Genomic DNA, 22567 nt, shown 5'->3' with positions numbered 1-22567 from the left:
AGAAGGGGTGAGGGGAGGAGAACACAAGGTTTCCCTTCCTCTTACATTTTCTCTTTCTAGGAAAAGCCCCAAGATCCTGTTAGTGCCAGTTAACAGATTTCCCGTTACTGATGGTTCATGGCTTAGGGCCTGCTCTTGGCTCCAGTCCCTCAGGGTGGCTACTGGCCCTGCTGCAGCCTCTGGGTTTACCTCCAAGAACGTTTAGGTTCAAGTCCCCATGTCTTACAGAAGCTTGTTATAGGGGTCACCAGTGGCTGCTGCTTTGCTGGTTCCTCTCAGTGTTCTTTCTCTATCACTGTATTTGCAGCAGCTCTCAGAGGAGAACACACTGCAAAGTTAATTCCTGCTTTATCTAGTCCCTCTCGCAGATCATTCAAGACTCCCAGCATCATAAAATCCAGCACAGCCCTGCAGGCCTTCTAAGAAACAGTCTTCGAGCTCGTGGCATTAGAAGCAATGACAAACAATACGCATAATACAAAGATGTGAGAAAATACAAAACTTGCGTTTTATTGTGCAAATCCACACAGCTAGAATGTAACAGTCTCAGATAAATACCTACTGCATTCTATATACAACTACGCTTATTGGCTCATTTATTCAAACATAAAAAAATATTTAAAAAGTTATTTCGAGGGCTTTTTTTTTTTTTTGGTATAAAACATGGCAAGTTGCACGTAATGTGATTCATGTGGCAGTCTATGTTACAAGTACAGCTAGACACCAGTTTCACACATCCAAACCCAGCACTGTTTGCATTTCACTATTGTTAGGCAAAACTCTCCCAACACCAGGCATTCATCTGACCAAGAGGGCTCTAAAGAGAGGAAGCTAAATACGAAAATGGCATCTCTGCTTTTCTAACCAATGTTAGTCTAATCTGCCTAGATTTCCAGGTCAAAATTGCCCTCTTTGATTTTAGAACTCCCACTATTTGCTCCAAATGAACTCTTCTCTGCATGCCTCTCCATTCATCTAACAGTGGCTACCTCTTTTTCTTTTCTCTTAATCTGGCCACAGCTGCTCTACCTTGGGAAAGAGAGGACAGGCTGGGAGAGGTGTTCTAGTTGTGTCTGAACTCTTTAAGAGACAGGAATTTATTATTTAAAAAAAGAATTAGGTCAGTATAACAACAACGAAACCCCATTAAATTTTTCCATCTGCCTGAGATAGCAGGAACCAAGTAAGCTAAAGATTAGAGTGTAAAAGGGGAGATAATTACTTTTAAATGTAAATTTCCATGAAACAGGTGTCTCAGCTGGAGATGGATGAAACTTTTCAACTGAAAATGGCAAAAAAATGAAGATTCAGCGACACCAAAACTTTTGGTGAATTTGAGTCAATTGTTTTCATTGGGAACAAATAGTAAAAACATGGTGTCCAAAAACTGAAACATTCTGATGTCTCCAATTGAAAAAACTTTTTCTTTAAAATTTACTTTAAACGTGATTTAAAGAATTAAATGTTGAAGTGTTCAGCCAAAACATTTCGTTAGAACCAAAAATGAAACATAACTTAGATTTGCTGAAAAATTTGAAAAAAAAATGTTTTCAGTTCAACCCAAATAATTGTTTTTTTCAATGTTTTGGACTTTCCAGCAAACCGAGAAATCCATAATTCACTCAGCTCTAGCCACAGCTATTCCTTGGGGAGGATGGCGAGAAGGAAAGGCATGTGGCCTGGTTTTGTTCACCTGCATGTTTTCCATCTCCAAGCTCATGTCAAACAGATTCTCTGAAAGATACCTTTTACATACCATAAATGGATGGGAGGGGGAAATGAAGGCACCACCTCTTCCCCCTCCCCCTATTTATAGCTCTTTTTGTGTCAAAGTCATGTTGTAAATAGCTCCTGTCCCAAAGGTACTGCACAATGCTTTGAAAAAGTTCTTCTTTGGGGCTGGTTTGAATGCTGAGTTAGTGACATTGGTTTCTCTGCTTTTTCATTTGCAGCAATGAAAGTTTACCTTTTCTCTAATTTTTAAAAACCGAGTCATCAATCTCTTCAATCCCTTCCACAAATGAATGATTCAGATTGCCTTCCTCGTTCTTTTCTTTTCCTTCTGAAAATATTGATCTGGGTACCCGTGTATCTCTTTGATTCTTCTTTGAAAACAATTGTTTTGAAGAGAATTTTATTTTGCGCGGAGAACTTCCTGGGGTTTGCCGCTGTAAGAGCAAGTGACACAGTTATGTGGTACTAAAGGTAAAGGTTTAAATTATCAGAGAGGGAAAAGCAATGGGGGAAAACACTAGCATAAGGATCAAGTGAACAAAACTCCTAGAAGCCAGTACCAGAAATTAGAACTAACACATTAAAAAGGCAATGGGTATAAACGAGACAAATTAAGGAACAAATCAGTAGGCCGGTGGTGCTTAAAAGACATGAAAGTGTTATAACTGCATGACTGGATGCCACTAGTCATATTATTCTCCTTCACATCCATGTGACCAAAAGGGAAGAACAGACAGTTTTTGGGAAAAGCATCTGTGTGATGCTGCATTTTGAAGAATCTAATCTCTGCACTGATTCAACCCATCCCTTCCCTCTATCCCCAGTACCTTTTCCCAGCTCAGTCCCTTTTCAAAGTAAAATATTGGTGAGGATATTACTTCAAGTGTCAGATAATTCTATCAGGAATCACTACTTCTCAAACAACTGATTTCCTGGCTACTGATTCATAGATTCCAAGGCCAGAAGGAACCACTGTGATCAGCTAATCTCACCTCCTGTATAACACAGGCCATAGAATTCCCCCAAAGTTATTACTAGATCATATCTTTTAGAAAAACATCTCATCTTGATTTGAAAATTGACAGTGAAGGAGTTTCCATCACATCACTTGGAAAATTGTTCCATTGGTTAATTATCCTCTCTGTTAAAAATGCACATGTTATTTCTAGCATGAATTTGTCTGGCTTCAACTTTCAGACATAGGATCTTGTTACAACTTTTTCTGCTAGACTGAAAAGTCCATTATCAAATATTTGTTCCCCATGTCGGTACCTGGATTGTGATCAAGTCACCCTTTACCTTTCTCTTTGTTAAGCTAAACAGATTCAATTCCTTGAATTTATCTCTATAGCCCATGTTTTCCAATCCTTTAATCATTCTTGTGGCTCTTCTCTGAATCCTCACTAATTTATCAACATCCTTCTTCAATTTTGGGCACCCAGAACTGGACATACTATTCCAGCAGGGGTCGCACCAGTGCTAAATAAAGAGGTGATATAACCTCCCTCCTCCTACTCAACATAGGAGCAACACGGGCCAATGAACTAGGAGTTGTGAGACTGGGCTTCTATCACCAGCACTGCCACTGACTCACTCTGAGACCATGAGCAAGTCAATTCAATGCACTCTACCTCAATTTTCCATACTTTCAAAGAGGGATAATAATGTGCCCCTCTAGCAGTGTAAATGGAGAAGAAGTGGCCTCCGGAGAATACTCCCAACAGGTTTCCATAAGAGGGCAGGCCAGGGAGGGAGGAAATATAACCAGAGCTCACTACATCTAGTCACTGACTTCCAGGATAGGCTCCACATTTCCCAACATGTAGGAACTGATAAAGTGACCTGAAGCCACCTTCTCCCACTCTCTACTTCTAACACAAATACAGAAGCAGAGTAATTGAGAATGGGGCTTCATCCCGTCTCTGCCACTCTCTCTCCCTCCACCTCTGCCCCTTCCTTACACACATTTTCCTGAAACCCTCTCCCCACCCTCAATTATCCTTCTTTTATAGTAAATTGAGACAGACCCATGATTCTTTGGGTTGCAGGAACGGGTTTTGGGTTGTACTAGATACTGCTATGGGAGGCAACAAGACTCACTGGCCACTGCACTAGAATAGGAATCATCAGATCAGGCTTCAACTGCCAGCAAAGCCACCACCTTGCCAGCTGACTCTGAGCAAGGCATTTAACATCCCTCTGCCTCAGTAGTCCCAAGTGTAAAATGGAGGCAATGTTTACTCACCTATATGTAGCACTTTGAGAGCTATGGGTGCGAAGCACTAGGTAAGTGGTAAATGATTATTAAGGCAGGTTCTGGGACTACGCAGGTGATAAAAGCAGTGCTTCAGTTGTGCCAGGGTGAGCCCCGGCACCTCATGGCTTGTCAGTTCAGAGCCTCGGCACCTGTGGGTTTGCCGCATCAGTTATGAAAGAAAAATGTTGCTTGAGTTCTGGCACCTCTTTCCTTGCAAATTAAGCACTGGATAGAAGTGAAGAGCAAAGCCAAACCAGAACCACTTTAAGGTTTTGTGCTGTGCCACCCCTTTATGACACGGTCTGAACGTCCATTGTCTTTAAAAGAAAGGCTTCCATTCCTGTTCATTTTCCCACTGAAATCTCATCACTATCTTGCCTTCCCTCTTCCATATTGTTACTGCAGGTCGTCAGTGAGTTCTCTGGGGGGCCTCAATGGTGATGTCACCTGAGACGTCATGAGCTTTGATTCTCCCTCCACTCAACTGAGCTGGAGAGGGCTAATGCTTAAGGAAGCACAGAGGAATTGGAAGAAGAGCTGAACATCAGGTCAGAGCTTCTTGGAGCACCAATATTCAGATCCTCCAAATCTCTTGCCAGAGTCCTGCACAAAAGCTGTACCCTATTTTTGTTTTGTTTTTCTTTTCACTTTCAAAGTCTTTAGTGTCTATCTGGACAGATAAGGAAGTCAATTAGCCTACAAAAGAAAGTCAATGTAATGTTTAAATGTCTCTTTTAAGGAGGACATCCAATGTCTGTATTGTAGCTGTGTCAGCAGTGCTTAATTTGTAAGGAAAGCAATTTTTTTAGTTTCATAACTGACATTGCAACCCCAGAGGTACTGGGGCTGTGAACTGCCGAGCCTAGAGGTGCCGGTGTTCAGCCCTGGAACAAGTTAAGCACGGTGTGGCAGACCTCAACTCCCTAGCATTAGGCATTGCTAGGTTGCTTGCCTCATATAAGATATGAATGTGAATTGCCTATATATGATTTTCTGTTACCTCATTTTGATAGGAAACACTCTGTTGGCTCTTAGGTGTTGGCTGGTGCCGGTATCTATCTCCGTCATCTTGGTTCAAATTCTTTTTCTCCGCAGGAGTGCAGGGCATGCTGCTACTCGGTCTGTGATATAAATATTCAATATTTATACAATGCCCAACAGTGTGCTAGACATTTTACAGAAATATGGTCCCTGCACCAAAATAATTTAATGTGTATTTAGATAAGAGGAGACAAGTGAGAATGACTATAATCAGCTAAGACAGTGAGAGGGGAGACAGATCACAAAAGAAAGGTCCTGAGGTGACTAATGTTTATGTTGACATCCTGGTTGCTCACGGGTATGGGTATAGGTCTGTTGTGCAGACCTGGCCTAAGTCTCATTAAAAAGGCACCGAGAAACCTAAACCCATTGACTGTTAATTAGGATATTTGCTTCTAAATGCCTAAATCATTTTTCAAAATGAGACAAGCTCAAAAATCAGCTAGGCCTGCAATACTTTGTGTAATAACATGTAAATACCTATAAAAATCTGGGACAGACACCAAGGTTTGTTTTCAAGTTCTGAAGACATTCAGGTGACAGGTGCTTCATTTTAGGCTACATTATAGATTGAGAACATCATCTCTGAAAGAAGATCAGTGAGGAAAGGAATTGTTTGTATGTGTGCACTGAAGTTTGTAAGTGTAAATGTTATGTGGAAACTTGACGTTGTAACATGGTGTTAAGCGATGGAAAAGGAGTTTAATAGAATTCTGTAAGATAATTTACTAGAAAATGATAATTCAACTTACTTATTCCCTTTGCTTTTCTTTATGATGATGGTGACTCCTATGGCATTCAGAATAATAGAAATTATGCCAAGCACTTGCCAAATATATATTTTGCTCTCCTCATCAGATGCTGAAATGCAAATTAGGACACACCAAATGTCACACAGAACCCAAATGGATGTCAAAGTTCTTCTTATGTTTCCTGTCCAGAAACTGGGACCGAGCAATCATTGAGTTCTAAACTCAATTCTAAACTAAGTGTAGAAAGTGGACATGTTGGTTAACCTCTATGGGTATCAGTTTTTCGAACTATAAAATGGGCATATTCGTTAGAGTAGGTCAATTATTCATGATGAATAAATAATCGGATCATAAAACTTTTCTTCTGTTTCTGAATTGCTGATCTCTGGTCATGTCTTCCTTATTCACAGAACAGTGTACCAGAGTTTATTTGAACAGATATGGTATATGTGAGCTGTTGACTTCCATTATTGGCTTCTCTGAAATGTGATTGGTCATTTGGGTTACACGATTCTGTTTCTGCTCTCTGATTGGATGGAAGATTTTGTGAACAGGAGAATAGGGATTGATGAATAACCAATAAAGGATAGCACGTAACCTTGTGCCACACACATAAACATCTTTGTTCATTTTTAAAACAGATATGAATAATGTTTTTGCATTATTCAGCTAATTCTAGTAATACATATTTCACAGATGTGTTTTGAGGATTAGTTAGTAGCTGTGAAATGCTTTGAAAGTGCTAAGTAGCGATTCATCATAAAAATTACTGTTAGTCGAGAGAGTCCCATGAACACGCATTTATACTGCTATTGCCTCTTAGACCTACTTGAAAAACAGAAAAAAACAGGTTGCAAGTTTCAAAATTTCAAAGGTGCCTCCATTTCACAGAGCTTAGAATGGACCCTTTTACTTCAAAGATTCAACAAGGTGGGTTTTCAATATATACTTTTAATTTTATTGTCAAAATCATTATTAATTTTTTGTTTAGCAAAGTTGTCAAATGAAAAATAATGAAAATGAATATTCAAAAAAATCAATTATGTTGAAACTGACCAAAAATGAAAGATTTTCATGTTTACAATACTTTTTGTAAAAAAGTTAATTTTGAAAAAATGGCTGCTTTCGTGATTTTTTCTATAAGAAATAAGGTAATTTGTGATAAGAAATTCAAAGAAATCCTCAGTACAGGACATCCTTTAATCTAAAGCTCCAGAAACAGCTCTAGGACTGAAATACCAGGAAAAGCTTGGTCTTCTGAATATCTAAGTGTATGTCTACACGGCAAGGGAAGGCCTGATTTTAGAATGGGTAACAATAGCAGTGAAGATGTGGTAGCACATGTGGCCGCTCAGGCTATCACCTGTAGGTGCTCCAGTGGGGTTAGTTACTCCCTACCACCATCCAAGCTGCCACAGCCACACTGCTAGTTTTAGCACACTATCTCCATCTAAGCTATCATGTCTCTGTCCACCCAGGCTGGGAAGTACCCTGCCAGCTGCTGTGTAGACATACCAACAGGGTTGCGAGTTGTAACTCGAGTATTACGACTCCCATCCGCATACAAGTCTCGAGATCAAGTTAACTGATGTTTTACGTTTGCACTAGCTGGCCCATCAGGGGAGCAGGTTGAAATAGGAGTGGTGCTGAAGTTACAACATCTCATTATCAGCTAATCCAATCGCTCTGCTTATCAAAGCACTAGGTGAGCTGCAGTGTAGTAACTAAAGTGCACTAACTTGAATGCACTGTTGCAGTGAAGAGAAGTCCTCAGATACAAGCCATTGAAGAAAAGCAGGGTCCACAGGACAAGTCTATGGCCAGGCAAGATTTAACCACAACTGTATTCACTGTGATTATACATTGAGAATTTATTTTTAATTCACTGGAAGAGAACCAACCTTCTTTGGACAACTATTATTTTGTTTGGTACGGCTTTTCTCTGCTCTCCAGTCCCCAGACAATAATATACCAACACCAAGATCTAACCTACCTTCATATACTTCTAGTGGGTCAATTATCTCCTCTTTCCTTCCCATAGGGTGGTTTATTACACAAGTCAAAGCCTGGAGGTTGTTCGATCGCAGGAGCCTCAAAGAGACGTTACATGTGCTTGTCACGGTCACGGTGCCATTTGCATGCTTAACTCCATGTATCTCAGGCTGGCCAATCAGGATGCCCTCAGGCTTCCATGTGATTTCTGGGGCAGGTTTTGCTGTAGCTGAGCAGACTGCAGTCCGGACCCCCGGGGTGCTGGCGTTTGAAAGGAGTTCAGTTCTTACTGGAGAAATCGCTAAGAGAAAAAGTAGAGTGCAACGGAAATGACAATATTCCTTACACCGTGACCAAAAAACTAAGACATGTTCAAAGTTTTTAACGGAGAAAACCACACTATTCCTGATATGTTCAATATGTTCCTTTATAGTCATAGATTTTAATGGTTCATTATTATATTTTAACTGTTTGCTAGGGGTTTTTACGCAGGAGGCGTAGGGTTGGAAATTAAAGAAAATTGGGCTAGATGGTACCTTCTTCGCTGCTCCACAGGAAACACCCTGCACATTCATGTGTCCTGTTCTTGTGATTGAAAAAAATGTGCTGATAAACACTTTTGAGGCACAATCTCCCTGTCCCTAAATCCAAGGAGAGCCCTTTATTGAATTGAGGATCCACATATGGGGAAGGAGCAAGTCAGGAGTAGGCCTGGATTCACATCCTCTTGAATCAATCCAGGAGAAAATCCACTCAGAAATAGCTGTATTAACTTCTGAGTGGAAATTCTCCATGCTATGGGAGCCCCTTTGGGAGTTGGATACAAGAACCATGTCCAGAAGGGAAAGCCCTGTCAATTCAGCTCCATAAAGCAGATTAGTGGTATGTCTCTACACTTATGGCCCATGGACCTAGCGGAACCCCCAGTATCCACATGGATTTTAGGGCATCAGCAATACCTGAGGAAGAACTAACTTCTTTTATAGGAGTATGTGGCACCAGCACCTCCTCAGCTGAAAACTGCTGAGGAATTTCACAAGAGAAACCTTGTAAAGCTTTCCTTCACCCGAGACCTCCTGTGGATTTGATCACAAGGCCGGGGAGAGGGGTTGTTCTGCTATATAACCATGAACACAGCTAAACTTTGGCTCTACAATGACTGAAACCAACATCGTCTTTGAGAACCTTGTGTTACACAAGGAGGAAGGGGATGTTAGGGGACAAACTGATTCAAACTTGACTGGCTTCTTCTACTGATCTAATAGCTGAATATTTCTGTATGTTAGAACATCTTAAACTCTTTCATCTCCTATCTCTGCTGATCTTGTCTTGGTGTATTTATACATTCACAGCTTTTTGTATTATCAGGTCAACTGCTAGCTATCCCTATATTTAGGTTGTGTAACTTTTTTCTTTATAGAAGAATGAAGTGTTTTAGACGCTCTAAAACCTTCCTGGTTTGCAGTAACCCTTTGAAATTCAGCAGGGGGAAATCCCTCAGGCTGGTGAAGTGCCTTTTCTTTGTCTCATGAAATTCCATTCAGGCTTAGCTGAGTTCTCAATGGTTAAATATCACCATTCTCTTTCTCTTGTTTGCCAAATTAATAATCAAATACATGAACACTGAACACCAGGCTCATACCACTGCCAAAGCAGCAGCAGACGCACCAAGCTAGGAATGGCTGTGAGAACAGCTGTAGCAAGAAGTGTCTTGGAACATCTGGACTGGACAGAGCCCCTCAAACATGCCCAGAATCTCATCTCTCCCAGACTTGCTGCCCTAGCATGGAAGAGGAGTGCCTGTCTCCTGGGGAGAGGGAAGAAAGAAACCTGGGCAGGGCCGTTTTCCACCCTCTGGACCTAGCACATAGTACCAATGGTCCGTTCCCCCTCTGGAACAGCAACCTTCTCCTGCTGCCAGCTAATGAAGTTAGTGCTGTGGTGGTAGCAGTCTGGTGCAACAGCAAAGGCTCAGGGATCTAATCTTATTGATGATACATGAGAGGTTCTGGTTACAGGTAAACATAAGATAATTTGTTTTAACCTTGTCGTTTACTAAACATAGGAAATTACACTAAAAGACTACATTAGAAGAAAGCTTTTAACTGTATTAGTACCCGCTTGGGCATTATACAGGAAACAGCTTTTAATTACATGATCATATACTTTTTCTAGACTACACCGGCCTCCTTCAGTGCAGTGCGTAGGGGAGAAAGAGAGGGTAGAATTAAGGTTGTTTGGTGATCATAAACATGGAATTTTTTAACTTTTGAGTTCTTGACTTTGCAACCTTCAAAACATCCTTTTAACACAGAACACGTACAACCCCCTCCGCCCCCACTAGTTGGTAGAGGTTTAGTCAGAGGTACCACAAAGACCATTTTCAAGTTTAGAAATAGTTCTTGTGGAAGAGTTTGTATACTCAACATATATTTTTAGGTTAATGAATTCAAAATGATGAAATTTATACTATGCAGTGCTGTTGTAGTCATGTCAGTCCCAGGATAATAGAGACACAAGGTGGGTAATGCAGTATCTTTTATTGGACAGACTTCCGTTGGTGAGAGAGACAAACTTTTGAGCTCACACAGAGCTCTTGTTCAGGTCTGGGAAAAGTACTCAGTGTCACAGGTAAATACAAGAGTGACATACTATACCTTGGGGAAACGTCTTGTAATCCCCATATTCCTCATCTGTATGTAATTGTGATCTTGCATATAAAGCAGGCCGTGTGAGGTATCGGGAGAAACGTTATGATCTGCTGAAAGTGATTTTTCTATCCATATGTGTATATCATTAACGCATATGAAGTTATGAGAATTGTGTTGTGTTGTTTTCACGAAAACATGCTGTAAATTGGGAAATCAGCCAGATATTAGCAACAGCAAGGAAAGTAACCAACGCTCGGGTGGGGTGTGAAACAACCCATCAACAGCCATTGTCCAGCAAGAGAGCTTCAATTCAATGACTCACCTGCATAAGGCCCCACCAAGGGAATTGCTCAACCTTGCCTGGGGACTCAGCAATGCCCACCAGACATGCCTGGACTTGTGTTCCACAAGCACATGGGACAGAGGGTATAAAACAGAACACAGGGGGACCATGCTTGTCCTTTCTCCTTCCCTCACCTATGCTGCGAGCAACAAGGACACTGTGAAGACTTAGTTAAGACTCCAACACAGAAGACTGGCCCAGGTTTCAAGGATGAAATCTGCGTACTATGAACTGCAATATCCAGTGAGGTGAGAAAAACTGCTTAAGCTAGATCAGTGGTTCTCAAACATTTTTTTTCCACGGACCACTTGAAAATTGCTGAGGGTCTCACTTAATCATCTTTCCAAATGTTGTTTGCATCATTAGCTAACCATTGTAACCATTAGCTAACCTTTGGATAAAAGTGCTATATAAAAAAAAACCTTAATGATAATTAACGTTTTTTGGTTCTACAAATAAAAGCAAACAACTCTCATTTTAATATCAGTAGTCTTACCTTTCAAATGTGATGGATGTGCCCTCTCTGCCTCACAGCAGCAGCCCCCAATCTGGTGCTGAGAAGGAGGAGGGTCTCTCCCCCGCCACAGCAGCCACAGAGCTGAGGCTGGGAAGGAGGACCTTTTCTCCCCAGCAGCCCAGCCCTGGAGCTGGGCAAAGTCGCCTCTTTCTCTGGCTGCCACAGCCCTGCACATCCCAAATGCTCCCCACCCCCTCTTCTGACACCACTGCCACCTTCCACCTATTACTTAGTCACCCCAAAGCCATCACCTCACCTCACATGTGCATCTTCTCCAGGGTCCAGGCACCTGTGCAGCTCCACTAATTAGGTGGGTGGGCCCTTCATTCTCTTGTGTGCGGCCGCCCAGGCGCGCACCTTAGAGAGAACTCTCTGCGGACGACCAGAATGGAGCTCACGGACCACTGGTGGTCAATGAACAACAGTTTGAGTACCTCTGAGCTAGATGTTGCCCAGTCTAATAGGGTTGAGAATTTAGACTAGTGCTTCTCCAGGCCAATGGGGGCTGCAGGAAGGAGCGTGGGCCGAGGGATGTGCTGGCCGCCCTTCCTGCAGTAATGCCTACCAGACATGCCTGGACTTGTGTTCTACAAGCACACAGGACTGATAGTATAAAACAGAACACACCTATGCTGCAAGCAACAAGGACACTGAGAAGACTTAGTTAAGACTCCAACAGAGGAGACTGGCCCAGGTTTCAAGGATGAAATCTGTGTACTATGAACTGCAATATTCTGTGGGGTGAGAAAAAATGCTTAAGCTATATCAGTGGTTCTCAAACTTTTTTTTTTGCGTACCACTTGGAAATTGTTGATGATCTTTCCAATTATTGTTTGTACTGTTAGATAGCCATTGTAAATAATAATAATTAACGTGCAAATGAAAGCAAACAACACATATTTTAATATCAGTAGTCTTACCTTTCAAATGCAATGGATGTGCCCTCTCTCCCTTACTACGGCAGCCCCAGAGCTGGAATGGGGGGGGGGGGTGTCTCCCTCTCTCCCCTACCTGCGCGTCTCCACTAATTAGGCGGGTGGCCCTTCATTTTTTCATGTGCGGCCGACCAGGTGAATACCTTAGATGGAACTATCCGTGGACCACTTGAATGGAGCTCGCGGATCACAGTTGAGAGTTTAGATTGTGTGCTAATATTTTAATTTATATTGGTAACTAATTCTGACTTTTTGCCTGTCAATTATAATCACTTAAAATCTATCTTTTGTTGTCAATAAATTTGTTTTACTGTTTATCTTTACCAGTGAATTTGTATAAACTGTTTGGTAATCTGCTCAGGTTTGCAAAGGCTGGTGTATATCCATTTTCTATTGATGAAGTGTTGAACCAATTAATACATTTGCACTGCCCATCTTGAGCAGTGCAAGATGGTATATTCCTGAAGTACAATGCTGGGAGCTGGGGGGAATTGGCTGGTGGATTTGGATGGTGCCTTTCTCTGTGTGATTCATTAGTTACCAATATAAATCTAGCTGGCTTTGGGGCTGTTCATGTGATTGGGCTGAGTGATAACAGTGCCTGGAGGGGCTTGCTGCTTGTCACTACCAAGGCATTGTGAGAGACAGCCCAGGCTGGAGAGAGTTAAGGGTGTACAGCCATTTCGCAGTCCAAGGCTGAACCCCGGGGAACCCATGACAACAAAGTTGAACAGATAGTTTAGCATAATTTTGCTAGATACTGAAATCCGTGGTCTTAATAAAGCATTTATGGCTTATTTCTAAGGCCCTACTTAATTGCGGATATTGTGGAAATTGCAGAACCCGCATTAGGCTTCCACCATAATTTTGACAGCATGAGCCCCTGCTGTCCACTCCGGGCACAGCGCAGCTCCAGCTGTTAGCTTTTCCAAACTATTGTAAATAATATGGGTCCAGTATTACTTTTCCATGATTTTCCATGTTTTGTCTGAAACTCAGTTGCAATTATTTGACAAGCATCCTGTCACTTAAGTATGGACTTAATTTATATAACAATCTGTAAGCCACTATGACTACAGGGGTGTTAATGGGTTACTGCACCTTGAATGGTCCCTTAGACTTAGAATAGTTGCTAACTACTTATGCTAAACAATCTGTTCAACCTTCTATTTAGCTGTGACACTCCCACACCTGAAGAAGAGCTCTGTGTAGCTCCAAAGCTTGTCTCTCTCACCAACAGAAGTTGGTGCAATAGACAATTACACGGACATTCTGTGTCCAATCACTAGAGGGTGCTGAACCATTAGAGAAAAAAGGTTTAAAACTCACATTGTACAATGAGGCAAGTTTCTCTGCCAAAGGAGCCATGTGGAAATGCGTTGAAGATGCACTTATAACATGTTTCATCCTCCAATGTCACGCCACGAAAAGTGATGGATGATGCTTTCAGACTTGTATCATTGAAACAAATTCTCTTATTGAAAGGCCCTATGGATTTAGTTCCATGTGCCTTGCTGTAGGTAGCTATGTTTTTGAATGAAGAGCCTTCCAACTTCTGCCAGGTGACTTGTAAAACATCCAAAGAGTATGTGAAGTTACATTTCAGGGTCACATCTTTACCTAAGGCTGCTGCAGGAACTCTCTCACATCTCACTGCTTCATTGGCACCTGGAAACAGAGCCACATCAAGGATCACATTAAAAGAGAGTCTGCAACGTCCACAGAGGAAATCTCTACGACAGCCCTGGGACACCACATTGGGCATGTGTGTATTTTACCAAGTCCCCGGACCACCGTGTGGATGCGGTATGCAGCTCAGACACTACCAGCTGCCTAAGTCTTCTATGCAACAAATACACTACAAGTGTTACACACTGTCCTTGTCAGTGTGGTCATGGGAAAGTAATAATTAACACAGCATGAGGTTTTTCAGGCTAGGTTAACAACTGGTTATAGGCAGGCTAGAACAGGAAATGCTATATATGATCCTTGTTTTCCCCAAGTAATATATGGAGAAATAGAGCCTGTGAACAGCGTGCTGGTAAGTCCCTCTCGTTTGCCTCTTTCCTGTCTGGGGAATCAGTGACAAAACAGCAAGTTGCAATGACTCCACACAGCCGCAAGATGGCAGCAGGTATCACAGAACTCAGAGGAAGTTCACAAAGGAGCCCTTATTTATCCGGCTATAAGCCCAGAAGATACAAAATGAAAATTCTTCACTGAAATCCTCCCCTGGAGATGAAGTGATAAAATAAAACACAAGCTTAGGCAGTTATCTTTGCCCAGCGAGAGCAGCTTCATGCAGTTGTTTTAATTGTCATATTTGAATTCAGCACATCAAAATACATAATAAATAGCATATTTTATCTCTGAAGCAGAGGACTTCCCAAAAATTGTAGACCAATGTTATCCAGTTAACTGTCCAATTCTGGTTGGATCCTGCCAAGCTCATGACCTCAGTATGCTGTAGCAATGAGTTCTACAAACTTATTGTGCATTCTGTGAAAAAGTGTATCCTTTTGTCAGCTTTCAATTTGGTGCTTTTCCTTCTTATTTAATGTCTCCTTATTGTATGATGAGAGGACAAGGAGGAGTACTTGATTTCTGTAGTCATTATTCTCCAACCCATTATCATGGCCACTCTTAATTGTCTGCCCCAATCTTTTCATTCTCTCTAAATATTGAAGTTTTCTCCAGCTTTTCCTGTAATTATTTTTACTGGCCATTTCTGAACTGCCTCCTTTTTCTGCAATATTATATATATATATCACATAAATAATGTGCATTAGTCTTGAGTTTTGTTTAAAAAAGGAGGGGGGCAAGGTGTCTTTAATCACCTGCACAACTAATTTCTCAGGGCTTTCTCAGGCAGAACTCATATGAGAAAAGATGTGGGGATTTGGCAGACCCTAGTTTGGGAGGGAATTTGATATTGACTGTTGCATTGTTAGTGGAGAGGACATGCTTTTTCCCTCCCAGAATTTTCTGATTCTATCCTCTTAGTTAAAGTGATCAGGAGATTTTTCCCTAATTGCGGGAAACTTAAAATTAATTGGTTTATATTTATTGTAAGTGGGAATATATAGAATTATTGGATAAGGTAAAAAGGAAATTTTTCCTCTCACTGCCCCTACCAAAATATGCTATTACTAACCCTTGCTAGTATTATTATTAGTAACAATTTAAAATTGTCTGACAGGACAGTCCATCTGTCCATTCTCCCCCTTCCACTCCCCCTTCTTTATGTTGCATGTTCTCAGCTCTATTTAGGACTGAATCGTCCAGCGATTGCTGCCATGCAACTGCTATACAAAACAGGAGGATAAAGGGAAACTCCACTCACCTGTGAATGGCGCTCTAAGCAGGCAGAGTACCCAGAGCAGAATGAGCCAGAGTTCAGGCCACCAAACCCTCTGCAAACACATCTTGGAGAAGGTTTATTTTATTCTCATGGAATTTCTTTCCTTTTCCCTCTGGATCTGCAGAAAGAGCTTTTCTTTCAATGAGACGACTTGAATGTGGCGCCTTTTTCTTGCATATGACTCATCTCGTCTGATTGGCCACAGCTCAAAACTGCTCACATTCCACTGTGAGATTACCTGTCTGCATCCAATCGCATGCGCTCTCTTTCTTCCCACTCCTCATCTCCTATTTGCAGCTGCTGTAATTGTAGCTGACACCAGAGTGCCTGCTGGCACCAGCGAGCCAGTTGAATGGGAATGTCAATCATTAACCAACTGCCCCAGCCTTGGACTTTCACTCGAGCAAATAGACTGTCCACAGAATAGGGTGCTCACTCCCCTTCCTTCTCTCTCCACTTTCCTAAATCACCTACTGAAAGTTTGAGAACTACTGTTTTATGCATACAACCCTTCACATACCCATGTGATCCCCTTCACTACTGCCCAACATCCCTCTGAGCACTATAGTCATATTTGTTTCACAGAAATGCCTGAGGAGGTAGGCCGGGTTGGAAATCCAGCTCTTCACAACTCATGATGTTCCTGGATCCACTTTCTCTGGCTTCCCCATTACCTCAGCCCTCAGAACCCTCCCCATAGCACAGACTTCCCCTCTTCAGCTGCTTCCCCTTACACACCTCAGAAACTCCCCAACTAGTCCTTACTTCCCTCTTCCCATGCTAAAAACGTGCACACCCAAAGCTCCCCCTTTCAGCCCCTGCTCTGAAATCTCCCCTCTGCTCTCTAAGCTTTCCCTGCCCACTGTCCAGAGCCTCTAAAACAGACATCCCCTGCTCCTGCTCCTCCCCGTCTCTGCCTCCCACAGGTCAGAACCCTTCTCTCCCCCACCCTCATCTGCCCAGAAATGTAAATGGTTTTATGACCACATGACTGAGTGCCTCTACTTATACAATTCTCCTTCAGATACACACAACCCAAAGGCAGGAATCATCATGTGGGGGTAGGCGGGGATATGTTCTATTTTATGCTGAATTTTGTAGAATCTAAACTCTACATTGATTCAAGTCAGCCCCTTTCTCTGCCTCTCCTGCTGCCTTCCCACTCCAACCCCCATTCCTTCCACATTAAGATTATTCTGAAAAAAACTTCACTTCTCCTTGAGCCACAGCTGCTTCATAGTCTCACCATAAATCACAACCGCTCCAACAGCCCCGTTCCTGGATAAAGCTATGGGAGAATGTGTGGTCCCCAGTACAGAGCACTGGACTAGGAGACTAAAAACATTGCTGCTTTTGCCAGCTCTGTCACTGAATCAGCATGTGTCCTTAGCCAGGTCACTTCACTGCTCAGTGGCTCAGTTTTCCCAGTTGTAAGGTGAGTATTATCTACCCCATTTATCTATGTAAAGTGCTTTGAGCTGCACAGATGGAAAGTACTATGTCAGTCCTAAGAATATTTGAACAGGTTCTGGGGATATACAAGCTTAGCAAGAAGAGCAATAGAGACAACAGGAGCTTTGGGGTTTTGCTGTTTATCTCTAATCAAAGATTTTTTTGTTTTGGGAGTGTGAGAAATAGCATATTTCCCACCCTCGCTTTTTGTGGGTAAATTCTTGGAAAGACCCAGTTCAGTGATGGCAGGTGGGGCTGTAACCTAAACTTCAGCTCTCCCTCCCCACAATGGGGGATGGGCAAACCAGGGCGATTTTTAAGGCTCAGGGAGGGGAGAACTGAGGAATTGGGGGAGACTCTCAATTTAGAGGTGGGAGGGGGGAGAAAGATTCCAAACTAGTGACAGCCTCACATAGTATCATGCTTCAGGTCCTCCTGAGGTTCTGCCCTGTTCTTTAGCAGAGACAAAGTGAGGAGCTGATATTTTGAAATATAAAAAAGCAAAATGAGGAGGAAAAACTTTAAGCAGGTGAGGGTGTCACATCAGAAAGGAGCCTTTTTTATTTCCTTTCTTTGCTGTTCATTATTAAAGCTGGTTGTGAATTTGTTCTCAGATAAGAAAAGGAAATTTAAAAATGAAATGGCAAGTAGCTAACTGAAGGAAGACATACAATGTCTGTATCCCAGCTGCGATCAGACATTAACAGCTCAAGCACCTGGTCTGGCAATGCTTCCCTCGCCGAAATCATTGTAAATCATATCTGTCATTACCTTCTTTTCAGAGGAAACACTGGGTCACTGGTGAATCCCGCTGCTCTTTCCTTCCTCCTCATTCTTGGTTCAGATGCTTTTTCTCTGCAGGAGCACTGGGCACGCTGCTACCCTGCAGCAGGATGACATTATTTACTTATGCAATCCCACAAGGGTGGCAGGTCCTTTACAGACAAAGACCCAGTCCCTGCCCCAAAGTGTTTACAAACTAAATTTTTAAACATAGTGAGAGAAGTGGGAATAAGGGAGAGGAAGACAGGGTATAAAAGAAAGGTCATCCAGCCAGTAAGATTTGTTATGTTCACATGGTGACTCTGACATACAACAGAGCTTTAGGCCTATGTAAATAAATCTCAACTTTCATTTTTTTTTAAATTAAATTTCTAATCATTTTTAGGATCTGGGCTTGTTAGGAGACTGTAAGTGGGGTCTGTTCTGTTCCGGTACCTTAAAAGGAAAGTCCATCTGAGTTCCCCTTCCTACTGCAAGCTGGTTTAAAACAATTTTAAGGAAGTACCTCTTCCGACAACACAGAGTGAATCTGTGGAACTCATTGACATGGGTTGTTGTGAAAGCCAAAAGAGTAACTGGGTTCTAAAAGAATTAGATAAGTTCATGGAGAACAGGTCCATCTGTGGCTACCAGCCAAGATGGTCAGGGACAGAACCCCGTGCTCCAGGTATCCCTAGCCTCCAACTACCAGAGTCTGGGACTGGATGATGGGATGGATTGCTCAAAATGGCCCTCTTCTGTTCATTCCCTCCGAAGCATCTGGAACTGGCCACTGTCAGAATCTGGCTAGATGCACCATTGGTTTGACCCAGGATGGCTGTTCTTATGTAATGAAACATAAGATTAGATGAGACTACATATGAATGTAGGCTATTTGTTATTTTGAAATAATTTTTCCTAATTGTTTTTTCCAGGCACTAAATAAAAATACTTTGTTTTAACGGGGCTGTTGGTGACCATCATTAGTCACAGGTTCTCCAAGGGAACAAAAGCAGGTCCCCAAAACCCAGTTGAACCTGCTGGGTGATAATCACTTGGTTTATATGAGAGTAGCCTGACCTAGACCTTGGTCTAAAACACAGAGAATTGCAAGATTACACCCCAAGACAGGTGAGGGCAAAAGGCCCAAGACCTGAGCTGAGTGAACTCAGAGAGACAAGAGATGAGCAACTAGTCCTGTAATCACGACAGGAAATAAGAATCAGCACAGCATGAGGGGAAGCTCTATTGCCAAAGTAATAGGCGCAATGGAGAATCTTCTGGAATTTACACCTAGACTGCCTGTTCCTAAACCCTAATCCTATTTGGGATACAGACACCTCAGTCTGTGTGGTGAGAAGTAAGCAAGTTGTAATGACTCTATGGAGACACGAGATGGCAGCAGGTGTGACAGTGCTGAATGCTGTGGAAGAGGCTCACAAAGAGGTGATCAGAAGTTGCAATAAGCCTGGAGGTCACAAAATGAAAATTCTTCCCAGAAAGCCCAACCTGGACATCAAGCAGTGAATTAAGAGGTAAAGTTAGAAAGGGATCTTCAGGCAGGGAGAGCTCCCTAAGCACCTTTGAGCTCTACGTTGGGTTTGCAAAAGCAGGTCAAGACTACTTAGTTCTACAACTTTTTCCTAACAGTATTGCCAACCTCGAGTATTTAAGAAGTCAGTCATGAGAATGGCTAAAAATCAGATTTTTAATTTGCTTTCTTAGGTTTGAGCTGTCCGGGTGCTTTTGAGTTAATTTTTTAAAGCCTTTCTCCACAACACCAAAGGCTGCAACCTGAAAAATAATAAAACTAATAATAAAACTTTCATGCAATCATATGGATCTGGAAGCTGGGGCTTTAAGAAACACACGTGATGTAGCAAGACTCAAGGTAAAATTTGAGCTGGAGCCCTTCGTAGAGTGACTGACTCCTGGTCACCTCGTTTCCTATTCCTGATCACAGGAATCACCTTCTGTCCCATATATCACACCCCACCCCCATCTTCCATATGACTGCTTCTTATTTGGTAAAAAAATAAGGTGTGGGAGGAAGGGGAGTATTTAGATAACTTTAGCTGTCTAAGTTCTGAAAAGTGCTTTGCATCTCCTCCTCCACCTGGTCTGGTCCCTTCCCCCCTTCTGATCATGCGAATGCACCACCTTGCCAGTTAGTCATCTTTTCCTTCTTTCCCTTGCTCAGTCCTGTTCTCCCCACAGCATTTCCCTCCCCGCCAAGGCATTCCCTTTCAAATGGGAGCACCTGCTTTTCCCCTTCAATGGATCAGTGATCTCTACTGGAGAAAGCTGTGCTAACTTATCCATGTTTCCTTCTGTCTTTAACAGATGCCCAAATCCCCACCCTCCCACTCCTCTTAATCTTTTTTTAAAAACTGCCTAGATGCCGTGAGAACAAACCAGAGTATGAGAACCACTCATAGAACTCTCAGATTCTCAGACTGACCAGAGAGTTGGAACTCTCAGACTGACCGGAGAGTCATGCATCTGCAGCCCAAAAGAGACTTTCTTCCTTTGGAACCTTTTCCCTGTTAAGGACGACTCATTAACCAGGCTGAAGCTGCCCTCAGTATAGCTGAGAATCTCTTTTTTAATCCTTGCTCTGGTCAGCTCAGCAGCTATTGGAACCACCGGTAATGCTGGACTACACTGCCTCTTCCCATCATCCCCAATGAGGGACTGGGATTTTAATTCATTGACGGGACACTGGTTAAAAATCATATTTTTAAGTACATTTCTTTAAAGGTGCTAGCACCGAGGGGTATGTCTACATGGGGATAACAGAAAAAAAAAAAACAAAAAAAAACACCTGCATCTGGCCTGGCTCAGCTGACTTGGGCTTGGGCTGAGTGATGAAAAATTGCTGTGTCGATGTTTGGTTTCAGGCTAGAGCCAGAGCTCTGGGACCCTGCAGGGCTGGAGCGTACCAGAGCTAGGGCTCCAGTCTGAGCCTGAACATCTACACAGCAATTTTTAGCTCTGCAGCCCGAGCCCGAGTCGGCTAACCCAGACCAGCTGTGGCTGTGTATAGATGTACCTTTAGATTATTACAATGGAATAGATTTTGAAAATCTCGTGCTTTCCACCATTTATGTAGTTTGCTTTTTGCATGACACTCACCTCAAATCACAAAAATAGTTTGGACTGTATCATCACTTCTGTTTCCAGTCAGTTTTACTTTCCAGCTCTCATGCACTAGCCAAACGTTGCAAAATTTGGGTTGCTAACATTGCAGGGGATTGTTTCTTAAAAACAAAACAAAAAACAAAATCCCTGACCTCCTTAGGAATATAAGTAATGAAATTCCAGCTCAGATCAACAGTCATCAATACAATCACAGAGGGTAGCAAAAATTCTAAAAAAAATTCGGGTCAACCCATAAATGAAAAAACAACAACAACTTATTTTTATGGCCAAAAAAAGGGGGGCGGGGAGGATTCTTTTGGGTTGAACAAAACATTTTGTTTCAGAGGTTTTTCAAAAATTAAAGTAAAATTTTGAGAAAGACAAATCAAAATGTGTCCTTTAGAAAAATATCAAAATGAAATGTTTTAATTTTTTTCACTTTTCTTTTCCAATCCCAGATTTCGTAAATGTGACATGAGTTCACAAAATGCATCCGTTAACCTCAAGAAACATTTTTTTTTTTTTGCAAGAAAGAAAATTTACTCTGAAAAATTTTGACCAGTTCTAGTTGACTTGAACAGCGGATAATAAATGCTGCCTATACCCTGTATTCACCCACTCATGTATCCTATCTGCTCTTCCCCCACTTAAATTCTGCTTTGCATTGGTTGTAATTTTAGGCTTTACCAGAACACTGGGCATCATTAAGGATGGAAAGGAATGAGGTCCAAAATCATTAATTAAATCCACTGGTCGTTGGTTTTTACCAGAGCAAATTTCCAGTCCACACAGCATGGCACTTAGTCCCTCCCAGCAGTGCGACATCCCATAGACCCAACTGTCAGCTTACTCCTCCTTTGCTCAGAAGATGTGCTCAGTGTACACCAAGTTCCTGGAGCTCCAACCTCCCTGCCCCCCTCAACTTAGCAATCTTCCCCCCACAACAAGCACCCTCTCAGCCCCAGCTTTTCCATCTTCCCCTTTCCATCTGCCTCCCAGAAACCTGCTGCCCCATACTGACCTTACTCCCCTCTACCCTTCTTCAGAACCCTCCATGCCCAGAAGGGGGCCTCAGCCCCTCTTCCACACCCAGCTGCTCTCTAAGCTTTTCGCTTCTGCTACCCACAACTGCCACAACAGACCCCCTTTCAGCCTCTGCCTCCTGAGCTCCCCCTTCCTCTCCCTCCCACTATTCATACCCCCACCCTCCGCACCACCACCACACACAGCCCCTGCAGATGCTGCCCAGGGTGCTCTCTTTACATCCTCTCCTGTTCTGACTTCCCTCCTCTGTCCAGACTCATTCTGCACCAGCCCTTTCTTTTCCCGTGTTCCCTTGCTTCAAGGCCCAGCCATAGCTTTGTTCCTTCCCCACTCTCCAGTGCCTCCCCCTTCTTTGTCCTGTCCCCCCTGGGAGCATGACCTCCTCTCCCTGCTGGGCTAAATATCCCTTTATCATCTACCCCCAATGCCCTCCAAACTCCTTCCTGCAACTGTGATGCAAGAGAGTCAGGGCACGTGGAGAAACCAATTGTGGGCAGAGCAGAACTAGGGTTACCATATTTTGTGCCTCCAAATGGAGGACACTCCACGGGGCCCCGGCCCCGCCCCCAGCCCCGCCCGTGCCCC

General features: G+C 42.7%; 1 protein-coding gene across 1 annotated transcript; it reads right to left on the bottom strand.

The window, feature by feature from the left end:
• Positions 1-484: 484 nt before the first annotated feature.
• Positions 485-16434, bottom strand: LOC135982385 (nectin-1-like). The gene is made up of 6 exons (XM_065588806.1): positions 15566-16434; positions 13552-13890; positions 7778-8077; positions 5785-5893; positions 4992-5112; positions 485-2168 (listed from the first exon to the last, which is right to left on the bottom strand). Exons 1-6 carry the CDS (start codon positions 15645-15647, stop codon positions 1974-1976), a joined length of 1146 nt encoding a protein of 381 aa, XP_065444878.1. The 5' UTR covers positions 15648-16434; the 3' UTR covers positions 485-1973.
• Positions 16435-22567: the final 6133 nt, after the last annotated feature.

This window comes from Chrysemys picta, chromosome 1 (genome assembly GCF_011386835.1).
Source record: "Chrysemys picta bellii isolate R12L10 chromosome 1, ASM1138683v2, whole genome shotgun sequence".
Classification (NCBI taxonomy): domain Eukaryota; kingdom Metazoa; phylum Chordata; order Testudines; family Emydidae; genus Chrysemys; species Chrysemys picta.
This window is presented reverse-complemented; position numbering and strand designations above follow the sequence as displayed.

What these genes read in the sequence shown, in the direction of transcription:
- LOC135982385 (XM_065588806.1), bottom strand. Translation starts at nt 15,647, where the DNA reads ATGTGTTTGCAGAGGGTTTGGTGGCCTGAACTCTGGCTCATTCTGCTC. An exon ending in AACTTGCCTCATTGTACAAT is followed by an intron (nt 8,078 to 13,551) that starts GTGAGTTTTAAA and finishes TTTTTCTCTTAG; the next exon opens with CGATTTCTCCAGTAAGAACT. An exon ending in AAGAAAAGCAAAGGGAATAA is followed by an intron (nt 5,113 to 5,784) that starts GTAAGTTGAATT and finishes TTTATATCACAG; the next exon opens with ACCGAGTAGCAGCATGCCCT.